The sequence below is a fragment of the Semicossyphus pulcher genome, unplaced genomic scaffold (assembly GCF_022749685.1).
Source record: "Semicossyphus pulcher isolate SPU_LCO1_2020_fin unplaced genomic scaffold, fSemPul1.0.p SCAF_9, whole genome shotgun sequence".
Taxonomy (NCBI): Eukaryota; Metazoa; Chordata; class Actinopteri; order Labriformes; family Labridae; genus Semicossyphus; species Semicossyphus pulcher.
This window is the reverse complement of record NW_027211770.1, coordinates 19,903,850-19,920,581: the sequence shown is the minus strand read 5'-3', so window position 1 is coordinate 19,920,581 and position 16,732 is coordinate 19,903,850. Positions and strand designations below refer to the sequence as shown.

The 16,732-nt window shown below is 42.2% G+C and overlaps 1 protein-coding gene across 6 annotated transcripts; it reads right to left on the bottom strand.

Annotated features, from left to right (window-relative positions):
* Positions 1-2,584: 2,584 nt before the first annotated feature.
* arnt (aryl hydrocarbon receptor nuclear translocator) lies at positions 2,585-14,994 on the bottom strand. Of its 6 annotated transcripts, none has more exons than XM_069655610.1 (20): positions 14,665-14,994; positions 13,708-13,801; positions 13,513-13,551; positions 13,353-13,400; positions 12,295-12,508; positions 11,388-11,601; positions 11,164-11,266; positions 10,995-11,060; positions 10,790-10,875; positions 10,613-10,689; positions 9,882-10,016; positions 9,690-9,764; positions 8,888-9,039; positions 8,518-8,640; positions 7,939-8,023; positions 7,121-7,311; positions 5,001-5,190; positions 4,697-4,877; positions 4,474-4,610; positions 2,585-4,377 (listed from the first exon to the last, which is right to left on the bottom strand). In XM_069655610.1, the coding sequence occupies exons 1-20, from the start codon at positions 14,699-14,701 to the stop codon at positions 4,294-4,296; spliced, it is 2,331 nt and encodes a 776-aa protein (XP_069511711.1). In that variant the 5' UTR covers positions 14,702-14,994; the 3' UTR covers positions 2,585-4,293. The 6 variants fall into 6 exon arrangements, with proteins under 6 accessions (XP_069511711.1, XP_069511713.1, XP_069511712.1 ...); XM_069655612.1 differs by having other exon boundaries at positions 4,697-4,874; XM_069655611.1 differs by having other exon boundaries at positions 7,121-7,308.
* Positions 14,995-16,732: the final 1,738 nt, after the last annotated feature.

Genomic DNA, 16,732 nt, shown 5'->3' with positions numbered 1-16,732 from the left:
CCTTCTTCTAGCTGAAAGCTCTGAATGCTGGTCCAAAAGCTACAAAACATTGTGTGACAGAATTTGGGGAAAGAGCAGAACATCTGTTTGGCATTATAGTTCACCCATTGAGAGTTTGAAACATCTGTATGCCATTAGCATGGAGAGGAGGGCATTTTTCTCTGTCTTTAGTGAGCAGCTTTTTACAGTCCACATTGTGGTATGATGACCAGATCACACTCTACGGAAGCCCTAAGCAGACATGCATCCATACATTTTATTTACTGTGATAATGACTAATTTGTGGTTGTTTTTATTGAGATCTCAACTTATTTTTCTGGTGATCTTGGGATAACAAATCTACCTTTCCAGTATAATTAAATACATTTAATGAACAATTGTCTGGTTAATGTGATAAGCCAGACCATGACCTGCCATGCTGCCACTGCCCACACTAATGAGGCAAGATCAGCCTGTTAAGTTTGTGTTGTGCTTTTGCAACTCTGACGTTATGGTGATGTGTTGTTAGCTCGAGATAACGATATAAATAAGTCTAGATCTTTAGAAAAGAACTGGAAATGACTCTATATCATGGTAAAAAGTATAAAGTGTATGGATGCATGTCCACTTAGGACCTCCGTAACATTTAATCTACACATTAGCCTTTTCTGTTCTCTGTGGTTCTATTCAAATATCAGGCTGACCAGACACTAGTGTTTACTGATAAATCATTTATTGTTTTTTTATTTTAATTTTTAAACATTATCAGTGTTTCAATACAATGACTTGCATGCATTTATTTTTATCACACCAGAAAATTAGGACTATGGAAGCCCTAAAGGGACATGCGTCCCTACATTTTATTTACCTCCTTTTCCCTGAGATAACGATTAATTTCCGTCGTTGTTTTCTTGACTTTTTTCTCACATTATCTCGAGATAACAAGGCTGCACCACCATAACGTCAGATGATTACGATTACTAGAACACATAGTTAAGTTATCTTAAATAAATATATTCACATTCAGCATCATTGAACCAGTTTCATTTACCTTCAGGACTTTTCCAAATGTGCCTCATCATACTTTTAACCATGGATATCTTACCTCAAGGCTGTTGGATGCCGCTGGTAGGCTGCCTGCTTTGTACAAAATTCTTCAATAGTGCAAACTGTATAAAAGTACGTCTTCATCAGACTATCTCAGTCATAACAGAGATCTTGAAGTATTATTTAGATTGTGGCAACTCTTTTTTTTTTCACCCCCTTGAGATGCCTTCACTGTTTACTGTGCAGGTCCATCAGTCCTCTGCATGCTCCTGCTCCTCCTGGTATGTAGTAACAGAGATGGAGCTGTACGGGTCCAGCACCATCTGAGCACAGCGCACTATGGTCACCAACAGGAAGAAGCAGAGCATGAAGAAGAAGAAGAGGGCAAAGCCAAGGTCCACGTCCACCTCAAACCTGGATGCAGGGGGGGTCGGAGGGTCCATATTGTTTTATTATCTGTTTACTTCACTCTGCCGTCAGAGCAGTTCCACAAATGCTTGAATTATTCCAAATTTCTGTATGTTTTCTATCTGAGAAACCAACTCTTCTTTCAAACGGTCAGCAACACATTGCTCTACGTCCTCGTCTCGGTTTCTTCTCACCAACATCGACACCTTCTGCCCTCCTCCCAAAGATATGTTGGATTGGTGGACAAACACATGCCCCATTTGGCACCTGTGTCCTCCATGAATAGTTAATAAGGAGTTTGGTGACGATCAGGCCGTTTCTGAGATTAGAACACCGAGGCATCACTCTGGTCACTTCAGAAGAAGAACCCTTCATATGAGATGACACCTGAACAGGGTCACTGGTCCCAGTCTGTACAAAGGGATACATGACAACACAACCAAAAAATGTGGCCGCTTGTAAGCCTTTCAAAGCAAATATGGTGTGCAGATTCTATAGCTAAGAAGCAATCACATCACCTTACACATAACTCTGCACACATGCCAAAGGAAGGTGTTTTAAGGTCTTAAAGTGGGAGAAAATGAAGGGATGAAATGGTCAAAATGTAGAAAAGGAGAAGGTTGAGGAGGAGAAAGAGGATATGACGCCTTCGTGGCAATCCACTTGAGAGGGTTTGGAAACTGATCCTGACCAAAAAAAATGCAGATTGCGTGTACTCTGATGCCACTACACAGATACACACAAGAGTAAGAGTAAAGTGACTCCATGCACAGAACAGGGGATTGAGGAAAAACACTGGAACAAGAGGTGAATGCAGTGAAATAAAATGACAAAATTCAACCAAAATGGTGCAGTCGTCACAGTTTTCACCCCCAGGCTGCAAAAGAAGAAGGTAGAAACTGATCCCAGGACAAACCCTCAGATCTCTGAGTCTTCACAGATACACAGAATGAGGAAGGAAAACAGATACAGGCCAACCAAAGCAAAGCTGGTTTTTGTTACTTCACCAGTTAAGAACAAACTGTTTCAGGGAAGTGAATACACGCAGGGATGTAATTAAAGACAGCCATGACTCTTGCATGAGTGTCATCAGTGGAGTGCTCACTGCCATAAAACAGACACAATGACTGGAAATAAAAGTGAGTCCAACTTCACGTTCAACAATATAACAATTTAATACAAAAACCAGACATACTTTCTCTCGTTTAACATTTCATAGACATATACAGAATATTTATATATTTGTGTTTCTAACTGATAAAAGTTCACAGCAACCAAAGAGATTTCTTTAACATTAACAAAGACGACACAGTCACCAACATACAAGCCTCTTTACAATAAACCTGGACAGATATAAGCATGGGTTTACATGTAATTACATAATTAGTCATCATGTATGCAGGATTTAAACTGCAATAAAAAAGGGACAAATTTTAACTAATTCCACATTTTTAAAGTTAAAAAATTTGAAACGCATTATTTCTTATCCAAAAACATTCTTCTATCATACAAATGTACTAAATTGATTGTTCAACACAGCTGGTTGGATGAGATTCAGTCCATTGTTATTTGCTTTTAGTTGTTTTTATTCCATTTGGATCCTGAACACCCTGATCAAACTGTTACAACATCAGAAAAAGGGAAGCAGAGAGGTCAAAGGTTTTAAAATAAAATACTGGGAAACATTTTAATTAAATCAAACATTACTACCACAACTCTCCATTTTAAAATTAACATTTATCAAGGACAACATTAAGAACAACAATAAAGAATGGCTTTAAAAATACACATTTCCTGCTTGTTAATTATTGCTCTGTGACTCTGCTCTGTATTTCTTTTACAAAAAGGAGTACAAAAAGCCCATACTTGGTACAGGGTAATGCAGGGCGACAGAAAGAAGAAGAAGTCAGAAACCACACGACTGTGTTTGAGTTCATAATTAAACTGTAGGTATCCCATGTACATACATACACACATGCATCCTGTATATATGTTCAAAGAGGCAAAGAAAAATAGATTTCCACCAAGAGACGAACAGTATGGAGCCTTTGTAACACTCTGTTGAAGTACGTCATCCAATAAAGAAAATAAAAACGAGTTCCTTAAGAGGAAAAACATAATTAAAAGTATAGGTGAAGCCTCCAATGTACATAGACTGTACTCGGTATAGATCTACACACTGTAGAAGCGCTCCATGAAAGCAGTGCTGACATGCAGAGACATGCTGTGGATTCAAACTGTGAGTGAGGTTAGCACAGACAGTGGTGGTTTGCGTGCAACAGCTGTGATTTAAAAAAAAAAAATCACCAAAGCTGAATATCCCTGCAATTTCCTGAGAGTTTAAATCAACGATTGGAGTGATTAGTCTACATGCTAAAGGGCAAACACAGCAAAATACACTTTTCATCAACGCCTGAGAAAAAACTAGGAACATATTAGACTAAAAGGCCTTTGTGTGTTTGTCTGGTAATTGTTTACCAGAGCGTAAGAGAGTGTTTTTGTGCAGTCTATTCAAGTGTGGTATTGTGATTGTGCGGTTTTATATATTTATATATATATATATTTCACATATCTACAACATAGGTTGTCGAGCTTTGGGCAGTGCTAGCTAGAAAATTCTCTTACAATGGCTGGAAAATTGTTAAAATAATCTTTTAGTCAGTAGCAAATCCGTGAGTTTCCTCCCCTCTATATCTGCAATCAGATATATCCCTCCTTCTTTAACTGGCTTGTGGCAGTGCGATGTAAGCCATGCAAAGCAAGGGAAGTGTGCCACTCTCAGGAGCAGGAAGAGAAGAGGAGCAGAAGAGCTAAGTATAAGAGAGGCTGAGGACAAAAAAAAAAGACGTATAGACCAGGTCACTCATTAAACGGAGAGTAGATTGGTATCTCAAAGTCATCGTTGTTGAAGTTGGCAGGCTGGTCCAGCATAGACAACACATCCTGAAATCAGATCAAAGACACAAAGTTAATTTTAAGTGACACAGCGAGGGAGGAAACAAGTGTACGAGAGAGCGAGATAAGGCTTGTGTCACTCACAGGAAACATGTCTTGCTGGTTGCCCTGAGCGTGAGGATGCTGCTCTGCATTATTCTGCACGTGCTGCTGGCCCTGCCACTGTGGCCACACTGCCTCCGCTGCTCGAGGCGGGAACTGAGCCGCGGACTGAGAGCCATCTGGGATGAAGTACACAAGGGTGAGAGGATGCACGTAGAACACAGAGAGAGAGACACAGATTCACCGCTATATGCACGCAACCTACCATAACCGTTGGTGTTGAGGCTGGCACGCGCATTCATAGGCTGGTAGTTTGCCCCGCTGGTTGGGGCGGGAGCAGCACCTGTAGGCATCTGACCAAAAGAGGAGGAGGTGGAGCCGCCTCCGTATCCTCCCATGGGAGCAAACTGTGGGGACATGGTCTTTCCTGCCTGGGGAGCCACCTGCTGGATAGAAGAGGAAGACTGTCAGCATTTACAGTCATAGACACATCGAAGCATCATGATATAAAGTATAACAAATACAGGCTACACTAAAATACGACCATGAATCTACTTGCAAAGTCTTACCTGGTTATTAAACTGTTGTCTGGCTCCTCCTGCAGCTCCAGGCCATCCTCCTGCTGGTCCTCCATGGAGGGGGCTGCCAGTGCTGGAGGGAGGAACTGAGTGCTGGGCTCCATTGAGACGAGGCATCTGAGGCAGCATCTGCCCTGCTGGGTGGGCTGGCTGTGCCATCTGGGGAGTCATATTGACTTGCCTGCGGACAAAAGTGATGAGAGAGGGAGCTCTTTTACCTGGCTGTCATGACAAAAAAACAACATGTTGAAATAAACAAAAGACAAAATAATCTTGTCAGTTTAGCAGCAACTAAAAAACAATGTAGTCAAAGTCAGCGTAAGAGTGAGTGTAGCTGCTTAAACCAGCCATACAGTAACTGTTTTTATACATTTAGGAGAGACCACAGTCTTTGTCAGGGAGCATCTGCACCCACTTAAAGCCAGTGTGGGAGCCTTTGTTCTCCTATACCCTTCATGTGGACTTAAATATGAGGCAGATTCACTACTGAGGGATCTGGGTGTTTTCACTTGAGCCAATATCTCACAAACAAGTCGGCCCGCTGGATCTGCTCTGAAAAAACCTCATGCAAACCAGGGATGAGCATTCTAAGTTATTTCCATATTAAAGTATTCGCATGACATTATTTTGTACTCGGGGAACTTGCAACAAGAGCATTGGCATGAACACAGGCACAAACGTCCTCCAACATGCCACAACATCAGCAGCTGTGCAATAATACCATAATGAGAGCTTTCAGCTTGCAGAAGCCTCGTCCTTCCACGAAGCCTAACAGGAGCACATCTCCTGTTTCTATTTTCTTTAGGAGTCGGGTCATTTTCCCCGCCCTGGTGGCTTCACAACCGGCAACCCTTAACCTGCTAGCAAATGAAGTAGGGCTGATTTAGCTTCTTATTAATCTCTATAAACAGACATCTGCATGCTAACAGCTAACAATCGGTTTTAGATCTAAAATTCAACTCGAGATAAATTCCCTGACGCTGTGTCACCAAAGCCGTTCAGTGTTCACATTTCCCGACTCCCTCGAATGCATCAGAAATGATCGATCCGACCTCCGTTCAACAAACGAGCATTTTAAAAGATTTTCTTCTCCTCTTGAGGACAGACCTGACAAAGCTTCTTTTTTTCTCTTTACAAATCTGCATCATGATGTTGAAATTTCAGCAAAGGACAGACCCGTTAATTAGAGTTAATAAAAAGAAAAACGTGTTCTTTTTCTGCAAACAATGCAGAACATTGTTTATCGCTAACCACCGGCTACATGCCCCGGCATGTTGACCGCTGTGTCCAGAGGCTGTATCGTCGGCGTCAGACCATAGCCGATAGGATCCGAGATTGGGTGCAGCCCTAAAATGAAGCGATGAGGGATAGCCTGTTATCTGTTTACGCTGCTTTCTCCTTGTGCTTAATAAATGTTTAATCATCAAACTAGTGGATATTGCCAGTTTGCACTGCACAATCAATTCCTCTGTGTCGAAATACTTCCAAAGATCACTCTTCTGCTTGCTGCTCGACATTCAGCATGTCACTTTAGATCGATGAAGTCAAACTGAAAACATCAGCAGCTGCTTAGAATGATCATTTTTACAACATGGATCTGTTCAGACATTCATAGAGAAAAGTACAATCAGTGTGCAACTTCCAAAAATGTAGACTTTGTATTTAGAACGGGTCAAGTTGTGCTGATATGTATTGTATAGATAATGCAAGTACTCTATACATATAATACTGACACCTAAAACAAGTACTCAAGCACCTTATGCAGACCAGCTCGTAGGTTACATAAATATGTCACTATATTTATTCTCACTGCAGCCAGGAGTCAGTGTGGGTGTTTATAAGTCTACAGTCCATATCACGCTCATTATCTTGACATTTTAACATAAGTGCATCAGTGTTGGCACAATCACTGTTATCCCAAGTTAACAATATAACCTACCTAAGTCACATCTCAAGATAAGAGCTACAAGCACTGTGCTGCTGTCAGACAACGCTCACACAGTCAGTGTCATTTACCTAAGAGATTGATTAATGAAGTGTTGCCTCCAGGGGTAAGATTTAAAATCTGTTACCACACGCACAGTCATGTATGCACACAGAAGACTTCCTACCTGTATGGCTCATTGGCACGAGCAGCAGGGAAGTTGTTGGCTTGAGGGTAGATCTGCGTGGAGGGAGTCGGGGTGGGGGGCAGGACCTTAGTCTGATCTGGGCCTTGGAAGAGGGACTGGTAGAGCTCTGGCTTCTCAAGGCTCTTGCTGTGGTCCGGCCCTGCTGCTGTCACTGCCTGCACCGGCATCTGCTAAAGCACCACCAAAGTATCGGTCAGGGATCAGACTCCAAAGTCTTCAAGGGTTCAAGTTCAAGTGCTTGAAATGCTCAAATTGGATTATTATTTTAAACACTGCTCTCATGATGACTGGTTCACATCATTGTTTTACACACTTTAAAGAGCTCGCTGAGGTTGGCTGGGACACACAAGCCACTGCATTGTAAATCAATTTGTTGTTTATAGTATTTCTTCCTCTTGGGAAGTACAATGTTCTTCTTTCCTGTGGTTTAACTCTTGTTTATGACAGCTTATCTTCTTCCTGATTTGTATCTGGATTATTGAATTTCCTACGTCCTCCAATGTCACAATAGTTTCCAGTTAAATAAGGAGTTTTAGGCATGAAACTGCAAACACATCAAACGGAGTGTTGCTACTTTAAAACTTGAAATCCTTTACATAATGTTATTCAAGCACGCAGACAGATGGGATAACGGAGCTCTCCTAACATCCGCTTCTGCTTTCCTGCCGAGCAAAGAATCAATATCCTGCCACTGTTTACATAAAGAAGGCCGTATCAGTCGTGATAGTGGGAGAAACAGATCGGAATATAGGCTTTAATTATACTCTCCATATGTCTCCACATGTGCGTGGCCTAACCTGTGACATCGTGATCGGGCCGGCCTCGTACAGACCGTCTCTGGCTCCGCCTCCCTCGAGCTCGGCCTGCTGCTGCTGTAACTGCCTGAAAAGGGAAACCGAGGGAGAGAGAGAGAGAGAGAGAGAGAGAGAGAGAGAGGTTAAAAATAGCCTCATTTCCATTTCCATGCCCTCAACTGTTGAGTGAGAAATCCCAAACACCTGCTGACAAAGTAGTACTCAACCCGCCACCGGTCACCATGGCAACATAAGAGAGAAACCAGTAGAGGAGAGGAAGACAGAGGCACGCTTCAGCAGAGAAAGGTCTGTTACATAAATACGCACCACGCCAACATGCGGCACCACCTGTGCTAAAAGTTGATCTCTTTAAACCCTTTCACTTCTCACTACAGGAACTATTAGACATGCTTCTTATCCAACAACAGCACTACAGAGGAACAGAGACAAATACAATAGAGGGAAGAATCACCCAAAGTGGGAAATGAAAAAGACTGCTAGAGACAGCAGTAGTCTCCCATGAAGAAGCCGCCCCTGTTCTCCCATGCAGGGGGAGGATCGTCAGGCCAGGCCTGGTCTCACCTGGTGGCCACCTGCCCGGGGCTGAGCACTACAGGAGGGCAGTTGGGACTGCTCTGACCCAGTGAGGGGGGCAGCGAACCCCCTGGGGATGAGATGGGAGTGAGGGGGTCCTGAGTCGAGTTTCTATTGTCCCACAATCAGAGCAGTGCAGAGGAGAGGTGCAGGGAGAGACGGATCAGTGTGTGGTTTATCAGAGGGGTCGTGGTGAGGGTGTGAGACGGACGGGGATGGAGGGTTGTAGGTAAGCATTCAAACAGAGGGATCTTTCACAACGGTCACGTTTTAACACGTCAATAGTTTCATTGTGAGCTTTCATTGTGTAATCATGTTGCATAATCTCCGGTATTGGTAAAATCAGTGTGTTACTCACTTGACGTTGACGTTGGTGCAGATGATGTACTCGATCTCTTCTGAAAACGGGTTCTGGAAGGTGAAGGAGCTGGTTCTCATCCAGATCCATTCTCGGGATTTGGAGCGAAATCGAAACATCACTGACAGGACCTGACCCTTCAGTTTCACCACCTGTGGACACACAGAACAAACAGTCACAATGAGCTGTAGGTTTACATGCACACAACACAACGAGTTAGAGGGAGATCACAGCATACAGAGGTAATTATAAAAAAGAGGCTCTGTAGTGAGAGAAAAAAGCATGAATGTGGATTACATTTTTAAATAGCTGTGGAAAATATCTGATTTAGAGGTTTCTGATGTACGTGATGTTTAGGAAATCTGCCAACAGAAACACATTGGAGGGAAACTCCACTGATTTCACATTTGGAAGTCTGTTTACAGCTCTCGACATGAAAATGAGGACATTTTAGAAAAGAAAAAAGCTGTAAAAAGCTTTAATATTTCCCTAAAGTGACGTCATCTGACTACTAGAATAATACTATTCATGCCTGCACGCACACTACTAAAATATCACATCCAAATCTGTGCAGCCTTGTAAAGTGAGTAGTTCTACAAAGTGGGTAATGTAGGCACCAGCTTGACCAGGAAGAAGAATGTGCTTATCTGCTGCATTGATTTGAAACCGAGTGGAATCGTAATATTGGTGGTGTAAACTTTTAAGTGAATGCAAACAGATTCATGTCGTCGTGCGAACGCAAGAGATTAATTGAGATAAAAAGGAGTCCCTCAAAAAGCGGCACATGTTCGGACAGTCCCACCTGTTGGAAGCTGTCCCTCAGTAAGCCCTGGTCCTCAGGGTGGGCGAGCTCCAGAATATTCTTCCCCAGTAATTCCTGCAAAACACACCATATATTGTTATCATAAGCCAAAGCCAAAATATCCCCTTTTGTCACAAGGGTATGCTGCCCGGTCATATGTATCTGACATTTCGGACCTGCTGTGAGGCTTACCTGTGGCTGGTAGCCGACGGCGGCCATGCAGCGGTGGTCTACGAAGGTGAACATGCCCTGGCAGTTATGGCGCGAGATGAACTCCACAGGAACACTGATGCTGTTGATGTCTGTGTCACCAGGGCAACAAGTCACCTACAGGGGGAAATAATGGTTTTAGAATAAGCGTGTTACGTTACACAAAGAAAACTAGTACCACAACGTTTCACTGATTTAAACACATTGTAAATGAATCACATGTAACGTGTGTTTTCATATGTTCAGTTAAATCAGGTTATGTATATGGACAATTCATAATTAAGTTAAAAAAAAAGACTCTTTGCAGACTCAAGTCTGAATATTATCAAGCAAATAAATGATTTCAAAACAGACTGAAACCGAGCAAACATGAGACATAATCCACTTCAGATAAGAGCGCAGATTGTGACCAGAAAATACTGCCTTGTGGTTGATCCACATTTTCAAAAGAATACAAGTCTCTTACAACACCAGTAAAGGCCTTTTTATTCTAAACACTGCTGATATAAGGGTCCCATATTACTGCAGTAAGTTAGAGATGCATGCAAACGTATGCAACAGAAATACAGATCTGTATAAAAGGGCCCTTGGTTCCTTTGTCAAATCTACACAAATTAATAACCGACTATTTATTGATTTGTATTATTGTATTGAATTTTAACATTGTAACTTGGTTCAGCACAAACATCTTGGAAAAGAGATGTCCATCTTACCTGTAATCTCCCGATGGCAACTAGACAGTAGCGACTCCCCTGGGTGTTGTCCGTTTCATCGTCTGTTAATGACACTCCTTAAACACAAAAATGCAATAACTGTGTAAACGAACAAAAACTGAAAACAACACATGGCTGCACTTTATATGCCAACTATTTCAAGATCTCGAGTTGTACCTGCAGGGGGCCAGGACTTGATGTACCCTGTACAGTGGACCACTACGTACTGGGGCTCCCCTTCCTTGGCTGTACCCAAACCGTTCCTGAGGTGAAGAAATATACTTCAAATCAACGAATCCTAGCATGACGCCAGTAAGAAAATTGTGCTAGCATGAATGATAGCTTAAGGTATGCAAATAAAAAATGAGAAAGTAGCTGTTACCTGTTTCTATTTCGAAGGAAGTTCAGTCTGTTCATGGACAGCGGTTCCACCGGACAAGAGCCACACCTGCAAATACACACCAGCCACCACAGGGGGAATTTATGCACCAAGATTCATTTATGCATCTACAAGTATTGAGCTGGATAGTTAACACTGGTACGAGTCAAACCTCATTCTGCAGATGAACGATCGACGGGCTCCCATGCTCATCCTGGCTGACGACTGCTGGCCTTCCTTCTTCACCGTTCCCGTCTTTAAGTCCAACATCCTTCCTTCACACGCAAACAGGAGATAGATTCGACTCAGTTGATTGTTGTAATGAAGAAAATATCTTTTATAGTTACAAAAGGACATGCTTTGTGATAAAACAACAAGCATATGCATGCTTAGTACCTGTGTTGTTATTCTCTGCAGTAGAAAGCTGCTCCCTGAGCTTTTCTGTGTCGTCTGGGTGAAGTTGATCATAAAGAGAGGAACCCAGCCATTCAGGCTGCGACTGGTTGAGGACGGGTGTCAGGGAGTCGGAGACGTAAACAATGCGCCCAGTCTCACATGACACGACGAAGAGAAAGCCGTCCGCTGCCTCCAGGATGAGGTGCTTCAGTTCCTATGGACAGAGGACACCAAAGGCCGACTGAGCAGCAAGCAAATACAGATGTTTCTGGTTGTGATTGAACCCCTTTCTCTTTGAATCTATAATATCCATGTGAAGCTTGCTCCTGTTTACCTAGCCGTCTACTGCTGTCTACACTGTTGACCTTAGGAGGGCGTAAACAGACATGTGCTACATACATGACAGCAGATGCTTCTTTTCACCTGTTATCAAGGAGCTTCACAAGGACGGTGTGCGACACCAGAGGCTCACTAAGAGTAACTTTAGGTCATTAAAAAACTTGCAAGATGACCAAAGGCCTAAACGGCAGACTGGGGCTCCGTTTTGTCACAACAAATTTAGATAAAACCAATAACATCAAAGATAGAGTTAGTCAGTCAAAATAGCAACTGCCCTTCTGCTGTGTTGTGAGAAAATGAGCTTGACGGGTGAAAAGGTGCTACTTTCACTCTCCTTCTATTTCCACTGAACTTACAGAGCTTAAGTGTGAACAACATTATGACAGTGAGACCTGCCACTGTTGACTCTGTTGCACAAGTGCTACTGCCTAGTCCTGCTATGATCATGCCTTCAGCACGGTTCTAAGATTGAACTGGAAAATTGATTAATTTAGCAGGAAGTAAATTTAAATTACATATCTCTTTCCCCCACATTTTCTACATTTCTCTCTCTCTCAGTTCCTCATACCTGGTCAGTAAGAAAGGAAGGTTTGTACGACCCATCCGCATTGGTATTTCCACTTCCTCTCAGAGACTTCATATGAGACACAGCCATTCGTAGGATGGTTAGTTTGTCAGGTTTCCGTGCCAGCGCACTGCACGTGGGCACCATGTCCGATAATTCTGTGATGTAGGCGGTCATCTTGTTCCGCCTCCGCCTCTCGATCTCACTGTGGTTCTCCCTGTAGTGAGGGAGCGAGGGAGGGAAGCAGAGGTGGAGAGGATAGGAGGGATTGAGAGAGGGGAAAGAGACGGGTAGGTGGACAACATGGAGTAGAGTTTAAAGTTAATGCTGCAATGTAAGTATGCCACTCGGGAAGAAGAAGTGGGAATGAGAGAAGGTGAGAGAAATAATAGCAGTAAAAACAATAAGGTGTAGTCAATGATTCAAAGAAATGATCGTGAGAAGGCAAGAGAGCCTGGTCGTTTAAGACCAGTCGGCGTGACGAGAGAGAGCAAGTGCGGAAAGAGAAAGATCCTTCAGGTGTCCTGAGAGGGAGGAGACAAAAGAGACAGAGAGGACAGTTGCTCAAAAGGAAGAGATTTCCCTCACAGCAAAGGAGTTAGTGACAGGTAACACAGTGGTGTGCTCAGAGAGACAACAGCTTTCTTGGGCAAAGAGGCATAACATTCTGACAAGCACCAAAACAGAAGCATACAGCAGCGAAATATACCAGTAAATGTTGTGCTGTCAACGACACTGTGCTGAGGATCCAGCACGACAGAATAGTATTTAATGAGTGCATTCAAATATAATATGAATACAAGCAGGAGAGGCAGCCTTCCACAGTGGTACAGGCCATACCTGGCTAGTTTTTCCTTATCTGCAAAACTCTGATCTTCTTCCAAAAACCTGGAAATGAAACCAACCCACTAAAATACAGGGCCAGAAATCACTACCAAAATAAAAAAGAAGTGTAAAAAAAATCTCAGGGAGGAGAGGGAGAGCAGCGTGGGGGGTATCAGATCATGTGCTCCCCTACAGCCCCTCCACACACATTTATTTCTTCAAATTCATCCTCCTACCTTGCAAAGCGTTCTTTGTCATTGTTCGAGCCTCCTTCATCATCACACCTGACGAAAAACAGGGGAAACATTGCTTGTTATCAAAGCAGCCCTCTCAATTCCAGTATTTGCTGTAAGACGTTGTCTTGATTTATGATAATAGAAACTGAGACTAATGTACCTGAACAGCTTGTTTCCTTCATCATCCTCAAAGTCTGGCCTGTAATGAGGAAGGGAAAGATGTGTGAATAGCTTCACAAAAATATTCTCACAAGAACTTTGACCGCAGTTGTGAAAAACAAAAGTAAACCCGTCAGCAAATATACATTACATGATACTGACATATCAGCACAAACTGTACCACTGAGAGACTTACTCAGCTCTTCTTTTGCTGGGCCCTTTTGGTACCACAGCCCCCGCACTTCCTTGGGTCCCACTTGCGCCCATACCCAGATTTGGGTCTGGTAACTCTATTAATAACACAGACGCATAGTGAGACAAAATATGTCAAGGATGACAGGTGATTTCCTATTGTGCCCCAAGCACTGAAAAAAGAAACTAAACCACACGAGCCAAACTCAAACGGCCAAATTAGCATTAAAGCACACGACTGGCAGTGATTTAATCTCACAACTTGCTACATACAGCTAAATTAAAGATCATCTATTCATATGCTGCGTTCAAGACAACTGGGAACTCGAGAACTTCCCAGTAGAATGTCCGACTTCCGATGGTGAAGTCGGTGTAGATGAATCTGCTCCGAGTTCACAAGTAGGAACTCCGACTTTGATGCGCTCCATATTTTTTCTAGTCGGAGGTAGGAAAAATGCTGCGTTCAAGACTTGACAGTTCGGAAGTCGGAAACGTCCACTGGGAAGTCCTCAAATTCCCAGTCGTCTGGAGCGCAGCAAAAGTCGTGTTTAGGGATCGTAAGAGCGAATACAGAAACATACAGATATCAACCTAAAACTCACTTATGAAGCGAGATAAGTGATAACCAGCTTCGTATTCAGCAAACTTTGATTTTGTTTCTCAACACAGCTCGTTTGTCAATGCAGAACATATCTCAACAGAGCTATTTTAACAGCTAGCTAGTCGCTAATCTAGCCCATATGAGCTGGCTAGCATGCAAGTAACCTACCACTTATGCAATAGCCAGCTAGCCTTACTTACTGTGGCATTAGCTTAGCTACTAAGCTAACTGAGCTGATACTGTCACGCTATCTTTGGGAAAGTGTCCGCCTGAGCTTTGCACGAGTAAACGCCCCAAAACGACACACAGCTGCAGAGGTTGCGTGACTAAAATGTGGCTGAAAGTTCTGTAGCTCTTTACCTGGGTTTGAAGAAGACATGTCCGTGTGAAATAACATAAACAAACAACTTCGGCTGCGGAGAAAAAAAATCCTCACCCCCACCCTCCACCTTGTTAGCTGGCTAGCAGCTAACAACGATTTCCTCACGTATCCGCCTTTAATTTGGGTTGTGAACGCCCAAAGCCATGACTAATACAGTTCCAGGACGACCCGTCGATTTAAATCACAGATAAAATAACGGTGTAACTCCTCCTATGCCCCCTGTCCTGCTCTCTCCCAGTTTAAACCCCCTCTGTATTTAAGATGGCGTTTCAAGCTAGCAGAGCGCGATCTGTCTGCTGTGTTTTCTTTTCTCCTCTCTATTGGACATCACTCGAGCCAGCGACAAATGACGTGAAATGTTGGGAAATCCATGTTTTGCTCCGCCCCGCTGCCAGTGGAGGGACCTGCAGGTATGTACATCTAAAAAAACCTCCGTTTGGGTTAAAAAAAACAAACGGGTATATAAATATGACAGGCTACGACTATCTGGGGGTTTAATAAATAATATTATATTACTTTGTACATCTACTGTCTTACTTTACCAATTAGAGATACTTGCATTTTTTGCATGCCATTTTCTATGTCTAGTCCACAACATTTCAGAGGGATATTCTTTTCACTGCACTGCAAGTGTTTAATAATAAAATAAGATTTAAACATCCAAACATACTAGGAGCTCAAAGAATATGATTCAATCTAACTTATTCCACCTAAGAGTATAATTGATATACTGTATTTAACTGAAATCTACAACTATGCAATTTATGTTGCATGATAATCTTATCTTTGTACATTAGATGTAAGTAACAAATACTTGTACCTGTCAGATTTAGTTAAATACTCCCTGCAATGAATTATTCTCACAATGAATACATTAATATGACTGATTTCCTAATACAAGACCGTGTTCATGTTTCTCTCTGTAAAAAGTCTTGGTGTATTTTAACATTTTTGTTTAAAAGTATTGGTATGTAACAAGGTCTGTCTATTCTTGTACTGTACTTACGTGAAATTTGAGTATTTCCATTTCATGCAGCAATTCTTCTACTCCACCTAATTTCAGAGGAAAACATGGTCCTTTTTACTCCACCACATTTATCTCAAAGCTTTAATTACTGTTCCAATTACAGTTTCTATACCCTTCCTCCTAGGCAGTAAAAAAACATGTATCTGTATGTATCTGTACCCATAAGTTTAGTCATTTTTTGAGGGCTGAAGGATTAAGGGTTCCTTTATGGGTTAAGACATTTCTTCTAACTCTTAAGCTTGATAAAATATTTAAAATCCTCTTGGATTAGCTGGAGAATGCTTTTCACAAAACTGAAAACAGGGCTGTTTTTCTGAGCTTAACGTTAGAGGTACTGGTTCTTACAGGACAGTGACCCTACAAACATGATGATCTTATAAAGCATGATACATCACCATTGATTAAATTAACCCACATAATATTAAGTACAAAAATAATAGCAACCATAAAGAACAACAGCAGTTAAGTGCAATACAGATATTAATGCAGCAGTAACAAAATCATGTTTAATTTATACACTTAAAGAATTTAATGTGGATTATGTTTGCAGCCATGATGCATAAATAAATAAAAACTCCTTCAGAGTGCTTTCATTGTGATTCATGATCTTTGCATTTATTATTAATAACAATACTTAGTTATTAAACAAAAAAAATACAAAAGAAAAATAATAATAACACTGTAATTAGGACACAGCTTGTTTCTTCTGCATCACCGGGGAAGAGGAGGCCGCTGGTTGGTCTGGGTTAGTAAAAAATAATGTGTTGGTGGAATGAGGCTGAAATGAAGGTGATTTATGAAGAGGAGAGAAGTGAGTGATGGATGATACAGAGGAAGGAGGTGATAGGAGTCTCTGATGTGAGGTGGAGACAGGAAAGAAAAGGAGAGGACATGAAGACAGGAGAGAGAGCTTCCCACACATTACAGATAAGGCACTTGACGTACAGACAACTTCAAAGCATGACGACGAAACAGCAACACTCACTTCATGAACTTGTCCCGGGTCGCATGGCTCACAC

Coding starts and splice junctions, on each gene's coding strand:
- arnt (XM_069655610.1), bottom strand. CDS start 14,701: ATGTTATTTCACACGGACATGTCTTCTTCAAACCCAG. Junction 13,802..14,664: donor CATGTCTTCTTCAAACCCAG/GTAAAGAGCTAC, acceptor TGTTATTAATAG/AGTTACCAGACCCAAATCTG. Junction 4,878..5,000: donor GACAACAGTTTAATAACCAG/GTAAGACTTTGC, acceptor TCTTCTATCCAG/CAGGTGGCTCCCCAGGCAGG.